General features: G+C 47.8%; 1 protein-coding gene across 3 annotated transcripts in view; it reads left to right on the top strand.

Annotated features, from left to right (window-relative positions):
* LOC128889391 (protein O-mannosyl-transferase TMTC2) overlaps positions 1 to 17,246 on the top strand; it is a 157,842-nt gene extending 140,596 nt beyond the window's left edge. For 2 of the 3 annotated variants that reach the window (XM_054146979.1, XM_054146981.1), the window contains exons 8-10: positions 13,068 to 13,208; positions 15,565 to 15,649; positions 16,638 to 17,246. In XM_054146979.1, the coding sequence (XP_054002954.1) occupies positions 13,068 to 13,208; positions 15,565 to 15,649; positions 16,638 to 16,969 (558 nt within the window). In that variant the 3' untranslated portion in view covers positions 16,970 to 17,246. The remainder of the gene's footprint in view (positions 1 to 13,067; positions 13,209 to 15,564; positions 15,650 to 16,637) is intronic. The other variant, XM_054146982.1, reaches the window with a different exon arrangement.
* Positions 17,247 to 17,558: the final 312 nt, after the last annotated feature.

Genomic DNA, 17,558 nt, shown 5'->3' with positions numbered 1-17,558 from the left:
CGGCCCTCCTTTCCCCTGCGGGAAATTCGACAACGTTACGGTGAAACTCCGATCGAGTTTCGCGAAAGGGAAACGGGAATGACAAATAATTCGCGGATCGATCGTGTTTAAGGCGATTCTTTCCCAACTGTACTAGTCAAAACGAAACTCGAATACAGAATGTATTAATAACGATATTATTTCTGTGAGAAAATTCTTAAATTATTATTTAATTATGCTTTTTAATAAAAGAAAAAGTAGTAATCGAGCACGCGGCAACTTTGGGATTGGCAACCAAACTGACAAAACAGGTAGTATAGGTTGCGGTCTTATCAGAGGTCCTCCAGTAACTAATTTCCAAGCTTCTCGACTTTTAACAATGAACAGTCGGTCTACCGAAGTCGTGAGCAACGATCCTTCGTTGGCATCGACTGCTCCTCCTGCTCGAAAAAATAGCACCGGTTCCCCGTTTTGTGTATCGTTTTAATAACAGAGGGCCGCTTTGTGCAGCGCTGTTTGAGTGGCTAATTAGGTGCTCGCAACCCTCCGGACCGATGCGCAATGCTGCTCGAGGTAATTTCGCGGCCCCTCTTACTTTCCATCTTCTCTATCCCACCCTTCTCCCTCGTCCCTTGATCTCTCCCCTCCCTCTGCGCGCACGTGTTGCACGTATATCCACGTACACCCTCCAATCTCCATTCCACTCGTCCTGCCATACCTCATTTCGCAACTCTGGCTCGGACCTAACTTCCCACCCGAATTCCATTCCCGTCTCGTCCCGTCCCGTTTCGTAATTTCGCCAGGAACACGCTTCGACCTTCCCCTCTTCTGCTCCATCCTCTCCCATTACTTCGTAAATTCGTCGAGAGCTCGTCAAATCCTTCCGAGCTTCCTTCTTCTCTTCGAGACCCCAGCAGTCGATCCTCGGGAGAGATTAAGGCCGCGAAATTCACTTTTTCCACTGTTCGCCGCCTTCTGGCGTCCGACTGGCGACCGAGCCGAGGGCGGGACACGCGATGACAGGGGTCGGAAGGGAAACTTCCATGGTGTCGGAGTGGAAAATGTAAGGGAAGATTTCTCTTCTTGCTTCTTCTCTCTTTCATTTTTTTCCCCGCGACCACTTACGAGCGGTTGCCAAGGCTCTGAATGGTAAAACTGAACGTCACGGCTGGCGTCTTGAATGCTTCGAGGGTTACTCCGCTCCGGGGACAAGGCCAATGCTGGAAGCAGGGTGCGCGCTTGCGGCCGTGGCCGTAATAGAGTCGATAATGTCACAGATCGACGGGTTCCTTTTTCCTGCCGTTCGATAAAATTTTCAGGGCTCCCGTGATATCCGCGTCGGGACTCGGCGAAGGGCGGTAAACCGATCCATAGAAACTTTGAGCTGCGAAGGGGAAGATACGTCTTGCCACGGGCTACGCGGGGCCGATTTGAGAAATTATTAAAAATTCTTTTGGTCGCGGGACAAGTTTTATATAGGTACTTACGACATCTTGTCGTTGACAAAGCTTTTATTTTAGTTTATTATTGGGATCAAAGTTCCCGATACGAGAGAACATTGGGCGATTCGTGGTACAGGGTAGGTTCAAGATTTTGAATGAAATTCATGCCCTCGGGACTTCGTTTTCAAGGCAATCAACGTTAGTACTTCAACCGGGATACGCGCAATAACCTCGACCCACGCGTCTGACTATGGGCGTCCTCATTCTACTCGTTTCCGCGCGTAACGTGCGAGATCCGAAAATGTAGTCAGTCGAGAATATAGATGACATTTCCGTGCGTTTAACCTTCTCGAACTTGACATTCCTACAATAAAACAACAAAAACTCTATTCTCGAATCTTTAATACTTCGTAACTCCGACTTCCTAATTTCTTTTAATTTACAGCTTCGATTACAACTGAGTGCAACTTACGCGCTACCAGTTTCGCGAAATTGTAAGATATCGAAGGATTTTATGGGGTTGCCGCGGTTGATTAAATTGAAGCGGAACGACGAGCAATAGCGCGGAGAATCGAATCGAATCGAATCCGGTCGGTTTTTTGTGTTTCGTCGTCGTTGGGAGTGAAACGGTGACGTCGTTGTAATGAAAAAGTACTTTCGCGGCAAGTCGATCACCGACGGAAATAATGCCGACTGTTTCAGAAACTATAATCGCGATTTCTCCGTTTGAACGTAAACGCGAAGGCGCGCGGCGAATTTAATGGACGAACAGATCGTTTCTGGAATTCGTCGTTGCAACGCAAATGAATGTTCGCTCGATCAAACATTCACGGATTTCCAATCTGTCGGAAGCAGTCTCGAGCAACGATTTCATCGTTACGATACTCCTAGTTCTTCGAACGATATGATATATATATATATAGATGATTGCGAAGAAAAGCGTGGTACACTTTCGCGTAAAATTTCGTGTAAAGGCTTTAATTCATTTCGCTGAATGTCTCTAGCAGCCATGCTCGAGAACGATTGAACTACGTTCCAGCGAGCAGCGCGGGTCGATCGTGAAAACCGTAAGAGATTTCAAGAAACGTCGTGGTACATTACCGGTGGTCGGTGGGTCCCTAATGCCTTCGCGAAGTCGGCTAAAAACCACCGAGAAGCTTTTAAATTACGAGCCAACGGCCTTGCTCCACTCCCGTCGGCGTCGTCCGCCTCGAACTACGATCCGCCTAACCCAACCAGCCTCGACGGCTGCGGGTTTTTTTGTGTGCAATTTTAATTTTAACGCGAGCCATTCCCCGGTAGCTCGCTCGCCGCCGTACCCGGCGCACTTTAATCTTCCAGAGGTACGTCCATTGTACGTCCCTGCGCCCCTCTTCTCCGTGCTTTCTTCCGATCACTCGTTATGTGTACGGTGTACAAAAGAGTACGAGCTTGATTATTACTTTTAAAGGATTAGTAAATATAATAGCAACGAGCAGCCGTCGCGTAGACCGAATGTTTTTTCATCTAGTAATTCTGTTTACTCCATTACGTAAATTTAATTCGCGAATGACTCGCGAATTCTGTCCAACGTGAAGTCAAACTTTCGTTACTCAAATTCTGTACAAACTATTTTATTCGACTGGACCTGTTTTTAACTAGATCCTGCAATTTTAATTGTAACGCGAGCCGTTTCCCGGCTACTCGCTTTCTGGTTGCACCGAGCGCACTTTAATCTTCCGAGAGGAACGTTCGTTGTACGTACCTGTGTCCCTCTTTCCGTTCCTCCTTCTGTCCTCCTTCGTTTCGTCACAGTTTTCCCCCGCCGACCAAAATTTTGCGGCGTGTCGGCCTCTGCGCGGACCCGCGGAAAAAAAACGTCACGGCGAGGGAGAAAAAGAGTAACGGCGGAGTTACACGGACGCCGGTACTCGCTCGAATTAAGCACTTTTGCTTTTGCATCGCGGCCTTTGTCGCGCAGTGTCGTCGTCGTCGTCATCGTTCGTTCGAGGTTTGCTGAAACCAGGCCGTTTGTCCTTTCCCGTGTCGTCGCAAACGAGGAAAGGAGCCTTTTCAAAGCGAGCGCAATTCAAAGGCTGCGTCGAAGCTTCGTTAATGCCAACCGTCTCTTAGTCTCGTTCTGATTACTCCCCTCCCGTCGCCGTTTCCTGCCCGACCCCGTGCCACGTCGGCTTTCGGACCATTCGCGAATCGTTCGCGAGTATCTCGAGAAACGCGAGAAGCAGCGGATGCTTTTTAAATAACGAAATCCTACGAGAATCAGAGTCGCGTACGGATTAAGGTGCTTATTACGAAAAGAAGGCTGTATCGTGCAATTTTTCCCGAGACTGCTCTATGTAGGATTCGGACCGATGGGGATTAACGAAAGATCAGACGTGACAACAGATTATCGCGATATATACTCTCTGAGACACAAAAATGAAATAGAATACAACTCGCGACAGCCACGTTCTCTGCAATGTCAGATGACGGACGAACTTCGCCAATCACACGCGACATCGATAGCTGCGCGTGTTCGAAGCCCGGCTCCTATATCTATTCGTAACGGTTTGACGAAAGGCTACGCGACCATCGGACATTACGCATATACCAGTCGAGACAAATATAAATATCGAGCTTGAGCGGTTGTGCGACACTGCAGAACGTATGGCTGAAACAGTTTCGAAACGCGTAAAACAAACGTCCCTGAAAAGTTAAACTCTCGCCAGTCAGACTTTCTTTACGGCGATGTGTCCGCTGGATTTATCGATTCCGCCGTCTGATTAAGACCGGCCGTATCTACCGCGACTCTAATTCGACCAGCAGCCGGTCCCAGGCGGCGAAAAACTTACAACCTGGCCACCGCTCGCCTCCGTGAAACTCGATTCTTACCTATCGGCGACGAAAAATCCCCAAAGTTTGCGCCATGTGCTGTCGAAAGTCCGTGGCAGCCGGCACAAAAAAAAAAAAAAAATAGAAGCACAAAGGTAGCAAGGCAGGGGTGTTGTCGAGCGGAGCCGTGTCAACGTGGATTAGTTCGGCCGTTGGAACGACGCAAAAATAATCGTCCCGTTCGCGTAGGATATTTTCCGTGCCCCATAAAACTATAATTTCGTTCTCGTTCCCGCTCTCTTTCCCTCTTCGAGCTGAAAACAATTCTGGGCGATTCAATTTCCTTTTCGCGCAATTGAAACGACGAGAGGAAGATAAAAATCATCCCCGGGAGCCATGGGAGGGAATTTAATTTCACGGGAACGATGTTCAAAGTATCGCGATACTTAGGTATGCGACGTGGTCAGGTGTTCCGCTCGAATCGAATAGGATCCCTCGAGACGGGAAACAAAATCATCGGTTGCGTATCGCGGTCTTCAGGTTTCTACCGAGTATTTACACGAGTATTACAATTATATAATAAATGCTCGCCAATGTAAATTAACCAAGTGTTGCTAAAACGTACGCGTATTTAGTAACGAAGCTTTTCACGAACAAATTTTATTCCATATTTCCGATTCATATTTCTTCGAGAAACCACTCCGTTTCCGACCGTACCGCTCGTACTCGCGTTTGAAAATGAAAACGCAAAAGTTCGCGACCGATTGGTAATCAAATGGAAGAAGAAATTAAAAAGAGAACGCCGCGAGAAGGATTCCCGACCGCAACGAATTCCAACAAAATTATACTCTACCGGGACATCTACCGAACCATGCATTTTTCCCATTTGGATCCTCATGGTCACTCCCTCGGAATCCAAGCAAGAGCCTCTCGAAAAAAAACTGGGATTCGTTATTGATTTCTCGTCAAGCCAGAAGCGGTCGAACGAGCAGAGAAACCATTGAACGATATGTCGAGGCGGAACGCACTGGGTCCAGGAGAATTGTCGGGGTCCGAGCCTGGCGAAAATGGACGCACAAGGGATGACGGCGCGGGTGAAGGGACAGAGGTTACCCCGGACTCCGAGGAATTTAGTTCCCGAAACGAGGGTCTAATCGCTGCCGCGATATCACTCGAGGCTTTACGACCCCGTTCGCGTGCGCGCACACACGTACATACGTAGAGAGTACAGACCGTTTCACAAGTAGTCACCGCGAACCGATAATAAAGAACAAATTGAAAAGTGATAGAGATACTGGAATATACATACGATAACCGTATATACGCGACGCCTATTATCCGCTGAATTTATCTATTCCGCCGTCTGACCTAGACCGGCCGTATCTACTGCGACCTGTACGCGCTGCATATAGGCCCCAAGTAGATACGGCCGGTCTTGGTCAGACGGCGGAATAAAATCCAGCGAATACATCGCCGCAAGGAAAGTCTGACTGGCGAGTGTTTAACTTTTCAGGACGGTTATTAATGAAAGCTACAAAATTATAACCGTGACTAAAATACATTATAATCGAAGCACGTGTTCCATCCACGTCATGGCAGATCTCGCGAGCCAATTGCGAACTCGTAAACATTTGGGCACGTAATAAGCGACGAAATGTTGCAATCGGGTGGTTACTTTTGGAACGCCCTAGACACGTGTACGCACAGTTACCAGGGAACGTTTCGCGGGCCACAGAAGGAGAGGACCACGCGTCGTTTGCACAGAAACGGAGAGGTCACGCGCACAAACGTCTGGAGACAATGTGTGTGCGCGCGAGGGTAAAACATCACCGGCAAGATTACACCAGAGTTTCGCCAGTTTCCGATGTTTTATCGCGATGACCCCCGGGTCACCTCGCCTCGCTTCGTTTCGACGGAGGGCGCAGAGGCTGGCCGGCGGCCGCTAGCGTGGAAAATCGGACGAAACTTCGGAATAATACGCTAAGGATGCTCTCTTCGTCCCTCTCGAGCAGACTGAAGAAGAAGACGGTTATCGGGGGTCCGTGATTCTCGTCCGGGGACGCGTTCCACTCTTGGAATCTCATACCCGTCGAGTTGACGACTTCCAGACGAAATGGAAGTTTCTATCGCTCGAGTACGTACACTTTGGCGAACGAACGCCCGCGAATCTCTTTCTCGCGAACACGTTGAGTTAACCCTGTACGCTGATATCGAATCGGACTCCTAGCCTATTCTGCGATTTTCCTTCGTTTGCAAGTATTCCATTTCAAAAAGTGAATCCACAGAGTTTCATAAAGATAGACGCGTAACACATTTCGCGAACCGCTATGCCAGCGTCGACAGAAGGCGTTCGAGCGTAAGTCTCGTCCTTTCGGACAAGATTGAGAAATTTACGCGCCAACGATTTCGATACCACCGTGTAAAGCGTCGATCGATTAACGTCTGGCAATTCCTTCGTCTTCCACGAGATCCTCCGCTCTCGGCGAACCAGCTGGAAAACCGCGCCAGGTTACAATTCCTCGTGCGCGTTCCAACCGTGGATGATTTACGAGCAGAGCTGATAATTACTTTGGTTGCGTTAATTTTCGAGCCTGATTAAAACGTCGGACCGAATCGGATAACGGCGGATAAACGGGTCGGAAAAAATTGTCTGCCCGCCGCAGATAACCCGTGAACTTATGCATTCAACGACTAATCTAGATTCCCTTCTGAAATTTTCCAACGGGTCTCGCGTCGTGGTGGCTGCGATTCGATGCAAACGAGACGTCGAGCGTTTTTCGAAAACAGCCGCGGTGCTATTTTATTTATTCGCCGCGAAATTGGTAGCCCGGCATAATTTTTAACACAACGCGAAAACGCAGCTTTCCCGTGGTTGACCTCGGGGTCTACAAAATTTCAGAATATTTATTTTATTTTTACCTACGAGGCTCTTTCGTAATCCAATTTAACTCGAAAAACCAACGAGAATTTGCAATTTAGCAAACATGTAATCTGGGTGCGAGCAACTAATATCGAATACACGAGTAAACGTTTAAAAATAATTCGACGATTTAACGAATACGGAGCGTTAGTTTAACAAAGATGCCAGGAAAAAGTTCTCTTCCTCGGGATGGTAGTTTTAACTGCTGCCCGACTCGTTGTTTATCTTTCCATCCGCTAGCATTATTACGCAAAACTAGATGCAATTAACATTCTATTGACCCAGGTCCGTTATCTTTGCTTTTTTCCCCACTACTTCTCGCGGCCCGTAAATACTTGCACTTTGCGTTATTAGTTATCGAGTTTATTTCCCTGAATCCTTTGTTTCCTTTCTTCGCGGATGCGTTTTACCCACGTATCGCCGACGAAGCGATATGTTGCGAGCAGAGAAATACTAACTCAACGTGTGCCCTTTACTACATAAACGATATACGTTAAATAAAGCAAAGCAATTTTGAAATAAACTTTGTCCGTGAGTGGTTACCGAGACAGCAACGCTACGTAACTCGATTACCGCTCGCGATGTACTCGGTGCTTATCCGTTTCGCTTAGTTAGACAGTTGATTAACAAATTTAATCCAGTTACAGAGCCACGATCGATCGTCGCGATTGTTTAGCGGCAAACCTTAGCGACGCGTGTGCGTAACGCGACTTACACATATGGTTTGAGCATCTTCGAAAATTACCATGCGTGGATTCAACATTTTCACTTCTCTGCCAATAATATTCGAAGAAAAGAAGAGTTACGCAAAAATGGGAGGCATCTTGTCCGCCATTGCACGAGTCGAATCGATTCAACGCCGCCGGGAACCGTAAATTTCGAATCATTCTCCCGAAGTTGAATCAGTCGAACAATTTTCGAGCGCTGTTTGCGCGCCAAACCGTCGGACCGCAGCGTATTTATCTAATGTAAATTTAATACGGGCCAGGCCAGTGGCGAATTCGAAATAATTTTCGAAAGTTTCGTCCAGTTGCCGGAGTTTGATCAATTTTCCCTTTCCCGCGGATATTGTTTATTCTAGTCGGGCGTGCGCGACCGCGTGCGCGCTCACGGCTAACGCGAATTTAATGCAACTCCGCTGCGGAATTAATTCGAGAATTACCATACACGCCCGCAAGCCATCGCTGGCGCTTCGTCGAGTTTTTACGTGCCGCGAAACACCTCGAAATACCAGCCGAATCCCACGTATCGTACACAGGGTGTTTATATAAAAATTGTCGACGTCAGTTATTAATATCGAACCCGGTACGCCGAACTAAATCCCGAATCGATAGACACAGACTCGAAAAAGCGACGGTTCGTAATACTCGCACGCCGTGGCAATCGTCGATCGCGCCGTATTTTTCAATGGCTTCCTCCGGCCGTGTCTCTATAATCCTGCTCAACGATCGCGAAGTTTCCTGGTCGAGCCGATTCATTACCGAGAAGTGTCGTTAACCGGACGTGCCGGTGTTCTCGGGCTGGCGAGGAGAACGGGGCTGTAATAATTGTGCAATTAACCGGACCGCAGTTTCCGTCGAGTTTTGCCAAATGGCCGCGGCGAACCGGAACTCGCGACGAAGAAGAGTGCTCTTGCGTCGGATTAAAGCTCGAAGCGAGAAGAACCGAGCGACGCGTCACCGTTGCGTCGAAGCATTAAGCGACGAGCGCGTTCGGGCGCCGATTAAATCTGTGCCCGACGAAATAAAAAGTCGCGCAAAAAAAAAAGAGGGGCAAAAAATTCTGGGGAAAAAGAATTATTTCATTTGCCACTCGACCGACCGCGTGCATGCGTCGTTACCTGCATACGTGTCGGGAATATATCTTAATCCGTCGATGCCCCGACCTGAATATATATGCGAGCCACCGTTTCCGTTATAAAACGCGACGCCATGGGCCGTTGTATTTTCGCGGAACAACGCCGACGTCGTATCTCGTATTTCGGGATGGAAAAAAATCGATTGTATTTTACATTTTCCGAAAGAGTACCTATGCATGGGTATCTCGGTAAAATATTCAAGCGAAAGCTCGAAAATTGCTCGAATTATACAGTATGTCGGCGAATTTTGAAAAACATGCCGTCGTAAATGATAGATATATGTATGTAGAGTAAAAATAGAAATCAAAGGTGATACCGGAAAGCCAGATTTCGAAAACAGGAAACGAGAACCAGCAATTTAATCTAATTATCCGAGCGATTAGCCCTCGTTGCTTATCGCGCATGCCCAACTCTCCTTTCAACCTTCGAGCACAGTCAGTCATCTAATTCGCCCGCTCGACTTACCGCCCTAATTGTTTGTCCTCTGTTTTCGCGACTCGGTATGCACAGGGCGCCGACGACAATGACGACAATGACGACGTGACGTCCGCCGCCAAAGCTGTTCGCACCCCTCTGCATTTCGACGACAATTGCCAGGATACAGGACGCGCCGCCCACGGAACCTTTCAACGTAATTATCCTCCAATTAACCGAATCACCGGCTCCGCGAACCAAACTTCTGCTGACCGAGCATCGACTCGATCGATAAGATAAGACCCAATAATTCACGGATCGCTTCGCGAATATTTCCGCGAAACCGGAAACGACCGACTCCATCCCGAGAAACTGGGCCATTCTCGTGCCAGAGACGACCGAAGTACTCGTCTGGAAATAAATTTTGAATACCTAATCTAAAAATAATCATGTTTCCAATGCGATGGGGAAACGAGTTTTTTCTAAATTATTTCGTTTCTCCACGGTCTTGATTTTCCACTCTGCGCGCGTAAAAACGGGCAATCGACTCGAAAGAGATTACCGGCGACGATATTTGTTTATCCTAAGTGCGGCGATACGTCGCGAAAAGGTTTGACGGTTAATCGATCGTGAATTTCTGCCGCAACGTAATCTATTCTCTGAACTTTTCAAGTTACCGAGTATCTTTTCTCTTCTCGAAGTTGAAAACTTACAGCATCTTCCCGAGCAACGATCGCTGTTACGTTACTTCGAGCAAGTAAGAGTAAAAAAGACGCGAAGAAAATCCGTAGCTAAATTCCTTCCATTCGGTGTACCAAAATCTACGCCGAAAGTAAAGTCTGGCGATGAAAGCTACGTGCTACACAATAAGCACTATTTTTGCTCGCACGATTAATTATTCGTTGACTGTAATTATAAGGAAACTCGACGCAACGTTGATTAGACGGATTCGAGAATTTAAAGTAAAATGTTTTGTTAATTTCTCGACGACCCGCTCGCGCGCTTGCTGCTAAATGAGATTCCGAGCTTGATTAACTATTCATCCGAACGAAGTGGCGTCGCGACGTTCCTTTTCGTTCGATATCGCGAAGTTAGATAACGAAAAAGAAAAAAGATCGAAAAGAAGGAAAAACCGGGCTCGTCCGGTGGCCCGAGATAAACTGCAGCTTGACAGCCGCGCCAGATCCGACTGGGTTCTGAATTCCTTGTTAGGCCAGCACGGAGTCGTCGTATTTTTCTGTAAGCACGTTACCAGCCTAATTTTTCACGGAGGAACGACCTACTCGACGAACAATGGACGTCGAACGACGCCACGAATTTTCGACGAGACGTTTTACCGAACGCGGGTACCGTCGGTCCAGAAAAATGAAGAATTAGCGTGCAGCTTTGAGCATGGTGTGTTATCGAACAAAATTCTTCCCTTACCCGATCGAATCAGGGATAGATCTGTAGTCGGATGCTCTTCGAGGCGATTTCGCGGGAACAATGGCGATCGAGGGCGCCGGATGACGGCAAACATGTAAAAGTCATGCATCTCGTGGACTCGGAGCGCTCGGTATTCCGGCGGCTGAAAGCGACGGCGGCTGGTAATACTCTTGAAAAGTAGTCCAAGTGAATAATGACTCCGAACAATGGAGTTTCGAGACCTCTCGCGCACGCGGGAGAGACCAAGGGGAAGCTTAAACTTTCCCGAAGCGCATTCTTTCGTCCCGTATTTACTTTTCTGGAGCGCATTAGCGCGCAATGCCGAGTTTTAGCGGTTTCGGACAAGCGTCTTTAAATTTATCAAAGGTTGTCGCGTTACGAAGCCCGACAAAATTAATACGCCATTGATACGAGGTTCAAAAGCGGTTCGGCCGTCGTTAAAACACGTTAAAACATATGGACGGAAAGGGACACGACGAAAGGAACATAATATCCATGGAAACTGGTTCAAGAGAATAATGACACGAAACAATGCGAGTAGGCGCACCACTTTACGCGATGCCGTATTCTTTGTCGACGCGGCTACTTTCGTCGAGTCGCGAAATTGCTTTCACCTTTCGAGTGCAACTGCTACCAGCTCATGCGTGTACTCGTGATAGAGGTCTCTAAGACTGTGTTACATTCTAGGAGACCTTCGAAATTCTGGACCAAGAATGAAATCGTTTAGATGCGTCATTTTAATAGAATGTAAGTATCGATAGAATCCCGCTTACCAGAGTTCGACAATCGGTCGGTGGATCCTTTTACGCGGCTGCGACACTGCCAGTTATTGCTCTCGCCTTGAGACAGTTGACGCCAGCGCGATCGACCGTAGCTGGAGTTGATAATTCTTGCTCCTGTGACACGTATATTCAGATAATCATTCGGAATCATTCGGAATCAAAGTCTCAAACGCAATTTCATCGGTCTTGATATTCACTTCTATGTCGGTGGGCTCGTCGAAGGATAAATCATCGAGACGCGCGTAGCCCCGTGCCGACCGCTCCAATTCTTATGGATCTTCCAATTTACTCGCAAGCTGATACAGATTACTCCATCCCGATCGGGTACCGAAAGTATCTCCCCGAAAACGGCGCGAGATCAGTCGGAATCACAGGGCAATCGGGTCCGACTAGTCGGTTGGATATTCGAGCTCGTTCGTTCCCGACGCTTCCCCGCCATTTGTCTTCTCCACCCGCGAAAGATTCCAACAGCTTTCCCTTTCCAACTTATTCCCCTCCCGTGGTTCGACGTCTCGTTCGTTCTTTCCAGTAGTTCGCCTCTTCCGGACTGCACACCCGGCACGAACAAAATCATAAAAGTTTTAGCCTACAACTCGGAGACGCGAGACCAAACCTCGCGCGCTCCTTAGAGAGAAGCTTTTCGGTGTTAGTCGTTTCGTAACGCCAGTGGTGCGCAAAGTCCCATCCTTTCAGTTTACTCCACTCCCGAAACAAAGTTAATAATGTAGGAAATGACGAGGTTGAGATAAGTCCAATCAATAGATATTAAAATATTGGCAAATTTCTCACGATTACTTTTTCTCAACTTTTCATGTTCGGAAGTATTACTTTCTCGAACCAGTAAGTAAATAATTTGCGATTTCAGTCACCAACCAATTACGTCTCTTTTGAGCAGGTTCGTGTGCGGACGGCCCAAGGCGACGCATGTTCCAGTTTTGTTTCTCGGCGAAAGAGGTTGCGCGTCTCTGCGTTAACGCTCAGAGACGTTTGCGTTTCCATCTTATTCGCGTCTATAGGTTACCCCCGTGTGCTCCTAACCACCCTCGACGTTCGTATGTGTCTGGCCTCGTATGGCCACGTCCACGTGGTGGCGTGGGTGTGAGTTCGTAAGGAGCAGCCGAGTTTCGGCGGCCATTAGCAGCAGCCGTCGGTCCTGAAAATCAGAAAACTTCCGAAACTGATCCCCGCCTCTTCCGAGCCAATTACTTCCTTCTTGCGGATTTATCGTACGCGGCCGGATATTAATTGTAGACCCGACGTCGCTCCTCCGAAGGAGACACGGATATTTTTCCATCGATCGCCGTCTAACTTGAACGAATACGCAATGTTGAGAAATGTTTCGTTCGAATCGGTGCGAAAACGAAGCGGACGAAGAAAGGATCGAATTGAAGGGACGACGAACCGCGAGAAATATGACGATCGACCCTGTTTTACAGAGCGTTTACAATCTGCTGGGGGAAACTCTGTCGAGGCTGCAACAGTACGCGGAAGCGGAAAGGTGGTTCCAGGCGAGTTTGGCCAGCCAGCCTGACCACGTGCCGGCCCACATCACTTATGGGAAACTTTTGGCCCGAAACGTAAGTAGTTGCCGGCTTTAGATCGGTTCTCTTTCATCAGGGCGAGGATCCAGTTTCCAAGTTTACCGCGACCCGACCGATATCGTTCGACGAAATTTCGTGGCTGCGATACCGCAAGAGGAGGAGCCTAAGGGGGAGGGAAAAATGGAACGCCGCAGGGGAATCTCTCGAGTTCACGTGCCAAAGAACACGGGAACTCGTCCGGAAGAGTGTTTTACGCTATTTCGCGAACCGCCCCATTCCCTCGAATCAACGTTTTATTCCTCTCGTCTTCGAAGAATTCGGAATATCGGGGAACTTCTTCGGTGATCTAACGAGAAATCTTGAACGAAATTTTGCTAGCCAAGAGAGATCGTTTTGTCTCGACGTGTGCGTTCCCTCTTGCAGGAGATATCGCGTCTTTATGAATCGAGAGTAATCGAACGTCCGAGTCTATACGAGACGCGATAACATCGACCGATAACTCGGATTCCGGGCTCTCCGCGAGTCCGGCCACGTACCGACCCACATCACTTAGCAAACCTTCGACTCGGCACGTAAGTAGTTAGTACTATTTCGGCGCGACGCGAATCGAAGTCGATAGGCCGGGAATCGGATGACCTGAATCGCTGCGAGGGAATCGACGCCGACGACGGGAAACAGCGCGGAGTTAAGCTGATTCTGCTCGATCCGCTGACCGTGCCGATGCCGTGTTCCCGACCGGCCAATCGACAACCGGAAACCGGTATTTCTCCCGAAAACATATCTAACGCGACCGACGATTACGCTCACCGAGCCGAGAGTGATTCGGGACGCGCGATGTGTTGCCCCGTACGTGTCCCGTTTCGCCAAACGTGCCGGCGCAGGCGTCCACCTTTACCTTTCGCGAATGCCAATATTTTTCGTCCAATTAGCGCTAGAAATGCGCGACGTTACATTCGAATGATAGACAACGAATAAACCGAATAACACGACGTACAGCGATAAAGTAAATAATAAACGAACGACATATGCGTTTTTACGTTGTTTCAGTTTGTGCTATTTTTTGAAGTCATTAAAATTGCTTTATATGCAAGTTTTATATGTATATATATCATTTTGTAGCTTTTGAAAAGCTCTTTCGTATTTATTTATTAGATACATTAATTGATTGATCGTTTAATTCATTAAAGATACTGAATATAATATTTTCTTTGCTCCTTCAGTATCTTTAAACTCTTGTTTCCAGTAATGACGTAAGAGTACACGAATCTCGAAATTTTCCATGATTTTACTAAAACGAAAATAAATTAAAATCGTACGTTGCAGTCGGCAAAATTCAGCGAAAATGTTCACATAGTACTGTTGCTGCTTTTCAAGTAAGTTGCACAGAATCGGAAATACTACTCTCGCGAAACACCGTTCGAAATATCGCTCTTAATTTGATCGACTATGTTTCGCAAGAGTGGCGCTTTTTACATTGAACAACAGGAAGTCCTTGCGCGCCGGATGAGCGCCTAAATTACGATGCGCATCACGCGCGGGACGAAAGGGTCAATGAAAAGTCAATACCGGTAAACGATGCCCAGCGTAATTGAACGTTTGATCAATAAATGTCATCGGTGTTCCGTCGCAAATGAATTTTCATTCGTTTGTACTTTTAGCGAATGGCGACGAACAGTATTGAAATTTCATTTCAATTTTCATTTTTCGCCTCTGCTCTTTTTTTGCTTCCTTTGATTGGAAAATCGTGGATCGATAAGCAAAGTGCTCGGTGTTATGAAAGCCTAAAAATATTATTTACGCGACAATCGAGTTCTTGTAATTTAGATCGAGAAGTTTATTTTTGGTACGTAAGAGATTTTTATATGAAGAACGTCCATAATTGGTCGCGTTAGCTTATATCGCGTACGGGATTGATTAGTTACAGGAACGGTCCTGCCATAGCACTTGTGAAACCAGAGTCAGCCGACAAACCATTACGGTACCGCATGGTCGGTCGTTGCCAGTAGAGATATCGAGTTCCTCGTGTACCCACGGGTATCAATCGATACGATGTCTAAGCTTCAATTTCGATCTCGCATACAGCTCCAACGCGTTCGACCAAATATATAATTCGCCAAAAAGTCACGATAATATATCGATAGCGAGTAGTCGCGAATAATGATCGACATTTTGACATCTCTCATTTTGTACGAGTGTAAATCTTGAAATCTGTATTCTTAAATTTTACACAAGCAGGCCACAGGGTCTCTTCGATAAATTATTTAGTAATGAAGCGTACCGTTCGAATACATCCTTGAAATCTCCGTCCGCGTTGGATTCGATAATCATCGCGCTACATCTCCAACGATCGAATATCCGATTATTCAAGCCTCGTTTGTGGTTTCTTCCGCAGTCGAGCCGCGTGCTGGAGGCCGAGAGATGGTTCCTGAGAGCCCGCAGGCTGGCGCCGGATGACTCGAGCGTCCACCATCATTACGGTAGGTCTAACCGCCAGCTTCTCTAATTACGAATCCAACCTAGACGCGGCCAACGGGAATCGCGAAGAAAGAATTGTTCGATTCATCGAACGATGAGCATGAAAATCAAATTCAGATAGACGTCCCTTTCTCTCTTTTTCTCTCTCCATTCCCTACCTATAGCTACCCTCGGGACGCCGGGGATGTCTCGTTCATTATTAAAGCAATGAAATACTACCTCTTAAGCGTGCTCCTCGCTGTTGCCGAGCAAATTGGGGTGGCCGCCAAACGATTCATCCTTTGGTCCATTGCAACAGCGGTATAATTGATTCACTGGGAACTTAGTACATCGCGAGGGCATTAGCAATTGCCCCACCGTCGAAACGAGGAACGAAAAGCTTTGCGGAACGAGGGGGATGAAGCGTCGCGGTTCGAGAAACAATAGGGAGGATCGTCGAGATTTTTCGAGAGTCGTATTAATAAGGGAGAGAAGAATACCGTCGATCTAGTCTCGATCTCTGCAAATACACGCGCAATATTTCCATACCGAAAGAAAATGGATTAAAAATCCCTCCACTCTCCGCTTCGCTTTCTTTTCACTCTTTCCTTTCCATACGATCACGGGCCATCCCTTTCGAGCGTTCGTTTTGCTATCGAGTTCCTTTCTCGCTGGTTTTTATCCTCGTTGAAAATCTGTCGAGTCCTTTCAGCAACGTGGCCCGCCAGGATATCGGTCACCCGATTCTTTGTGGCCAGGATTAATCTACTTGTCGGGAAAAAAAAACAGTCACGGTAGAGGAGTAGTTTTCGGAGCGCAAAAAGTGGCGCGGTTTATCTCTCTTAGCGGCACGCGTCATTAGGCAGTGACCCGCGGAAGGTCGCGTAATATATCACGCTGAAATTTATGGCGAACGTCCATATCCGAAATTCGTATCTAGTTAAGAATTTAGTCCGTGTTCGCCACGGACTCGTGGAACCTAAACTCGAGTCGTTCCTGTTTCGCTTTCAGGGCTGTTCCTGACGTCGCAGGGGCGGCTATCGGAGGCTGCGGAGGAGCAGCTCCGAGCTGCCGAACTTTCCAGATCCGATTACGAGCTATCGATGGCGGCAGCGTCGGCGCTGCGTCAGGCGGCCCGTCTCGAAGACGCGGAGGTCTGGTACAGACACGCCGCCAGTCTGAGGCCCCACGAGGCGCGAAGTCACACGAACTTGGGCGCCATTCTTCACCTGAACGGCAAATACAAGCAGGCAGCGGCAGCGTACAGCGAAGCTTTGAGGCTGCAGCCAGGCGACGCCACTACCATCATGAATCTCCACAAATTGGCGGCGATTCTGGCGTGACCTCTCGACACTGGCAACGGTGTCGCCGCGGCCACCACGAGAGACAGCGACCAGAGGAACGAGTGCGTGTATCATACGACCCCAGAAAAGACCCACTATCGACTCGCCGTACTTCCTGACCCCACGTCTCCCCGATCTTCCTCCCGATATTCGTTTATATCCGTCGACCGGCGCAGCAATGTCACGAGGCCGACGTCCTCGGGGACCTTGGCGCGCTGTCGACTCGTATCGCCTGCTATGGTATGTAAAGAATAAAGCTTCCTTTATTTTTCTCTAACGTTCGATGTTATTCTATACCGGTATCCCTTCCCCGGCCACTATCCTGAACAGGAAACGGTGCTTGAAGCTCGCAGAAGACGGGACGCCAGGTAAACCACGCCAGGTAACTTAACCCTCAAACAAGTCTCAAACACGATACCGGACTTTTAAATCGAACCGTACACTTGCCATTGGCTTGTTTTCAATATTTGGCTGTACGTGTATTGTCAAAATTATTCAAGTAACGAATACATTGATATCTGTTTAAATTTAATTTGGAAAATCAGGCTTCTAAGGGGTTAAGAACACATATCGCGTGTAACCCCCCGTG

Source organism: Hylaeus anthracinus, unplaced genomic scaffold (genome assembly GCF_026225885.1).
Source record: "Hylaeus anthracinus isolate JK02 unplaced genomic scaffold, UHH_iyHylAnth1.0_haploid 11997, whole genome shotgun sequence".
Lineage (NCBI taxonomy): Eukaryota > Metazoa > Arthropoda > Insecta > Hymenoptera > Colletidae > Hylaeus > Hylaeus anthracinus.
The sequence above is the reverse complement of the archived record's forward strand: the minus strand, read 5'-3'. Positions and strand labels throughout refer to the sequence as shown.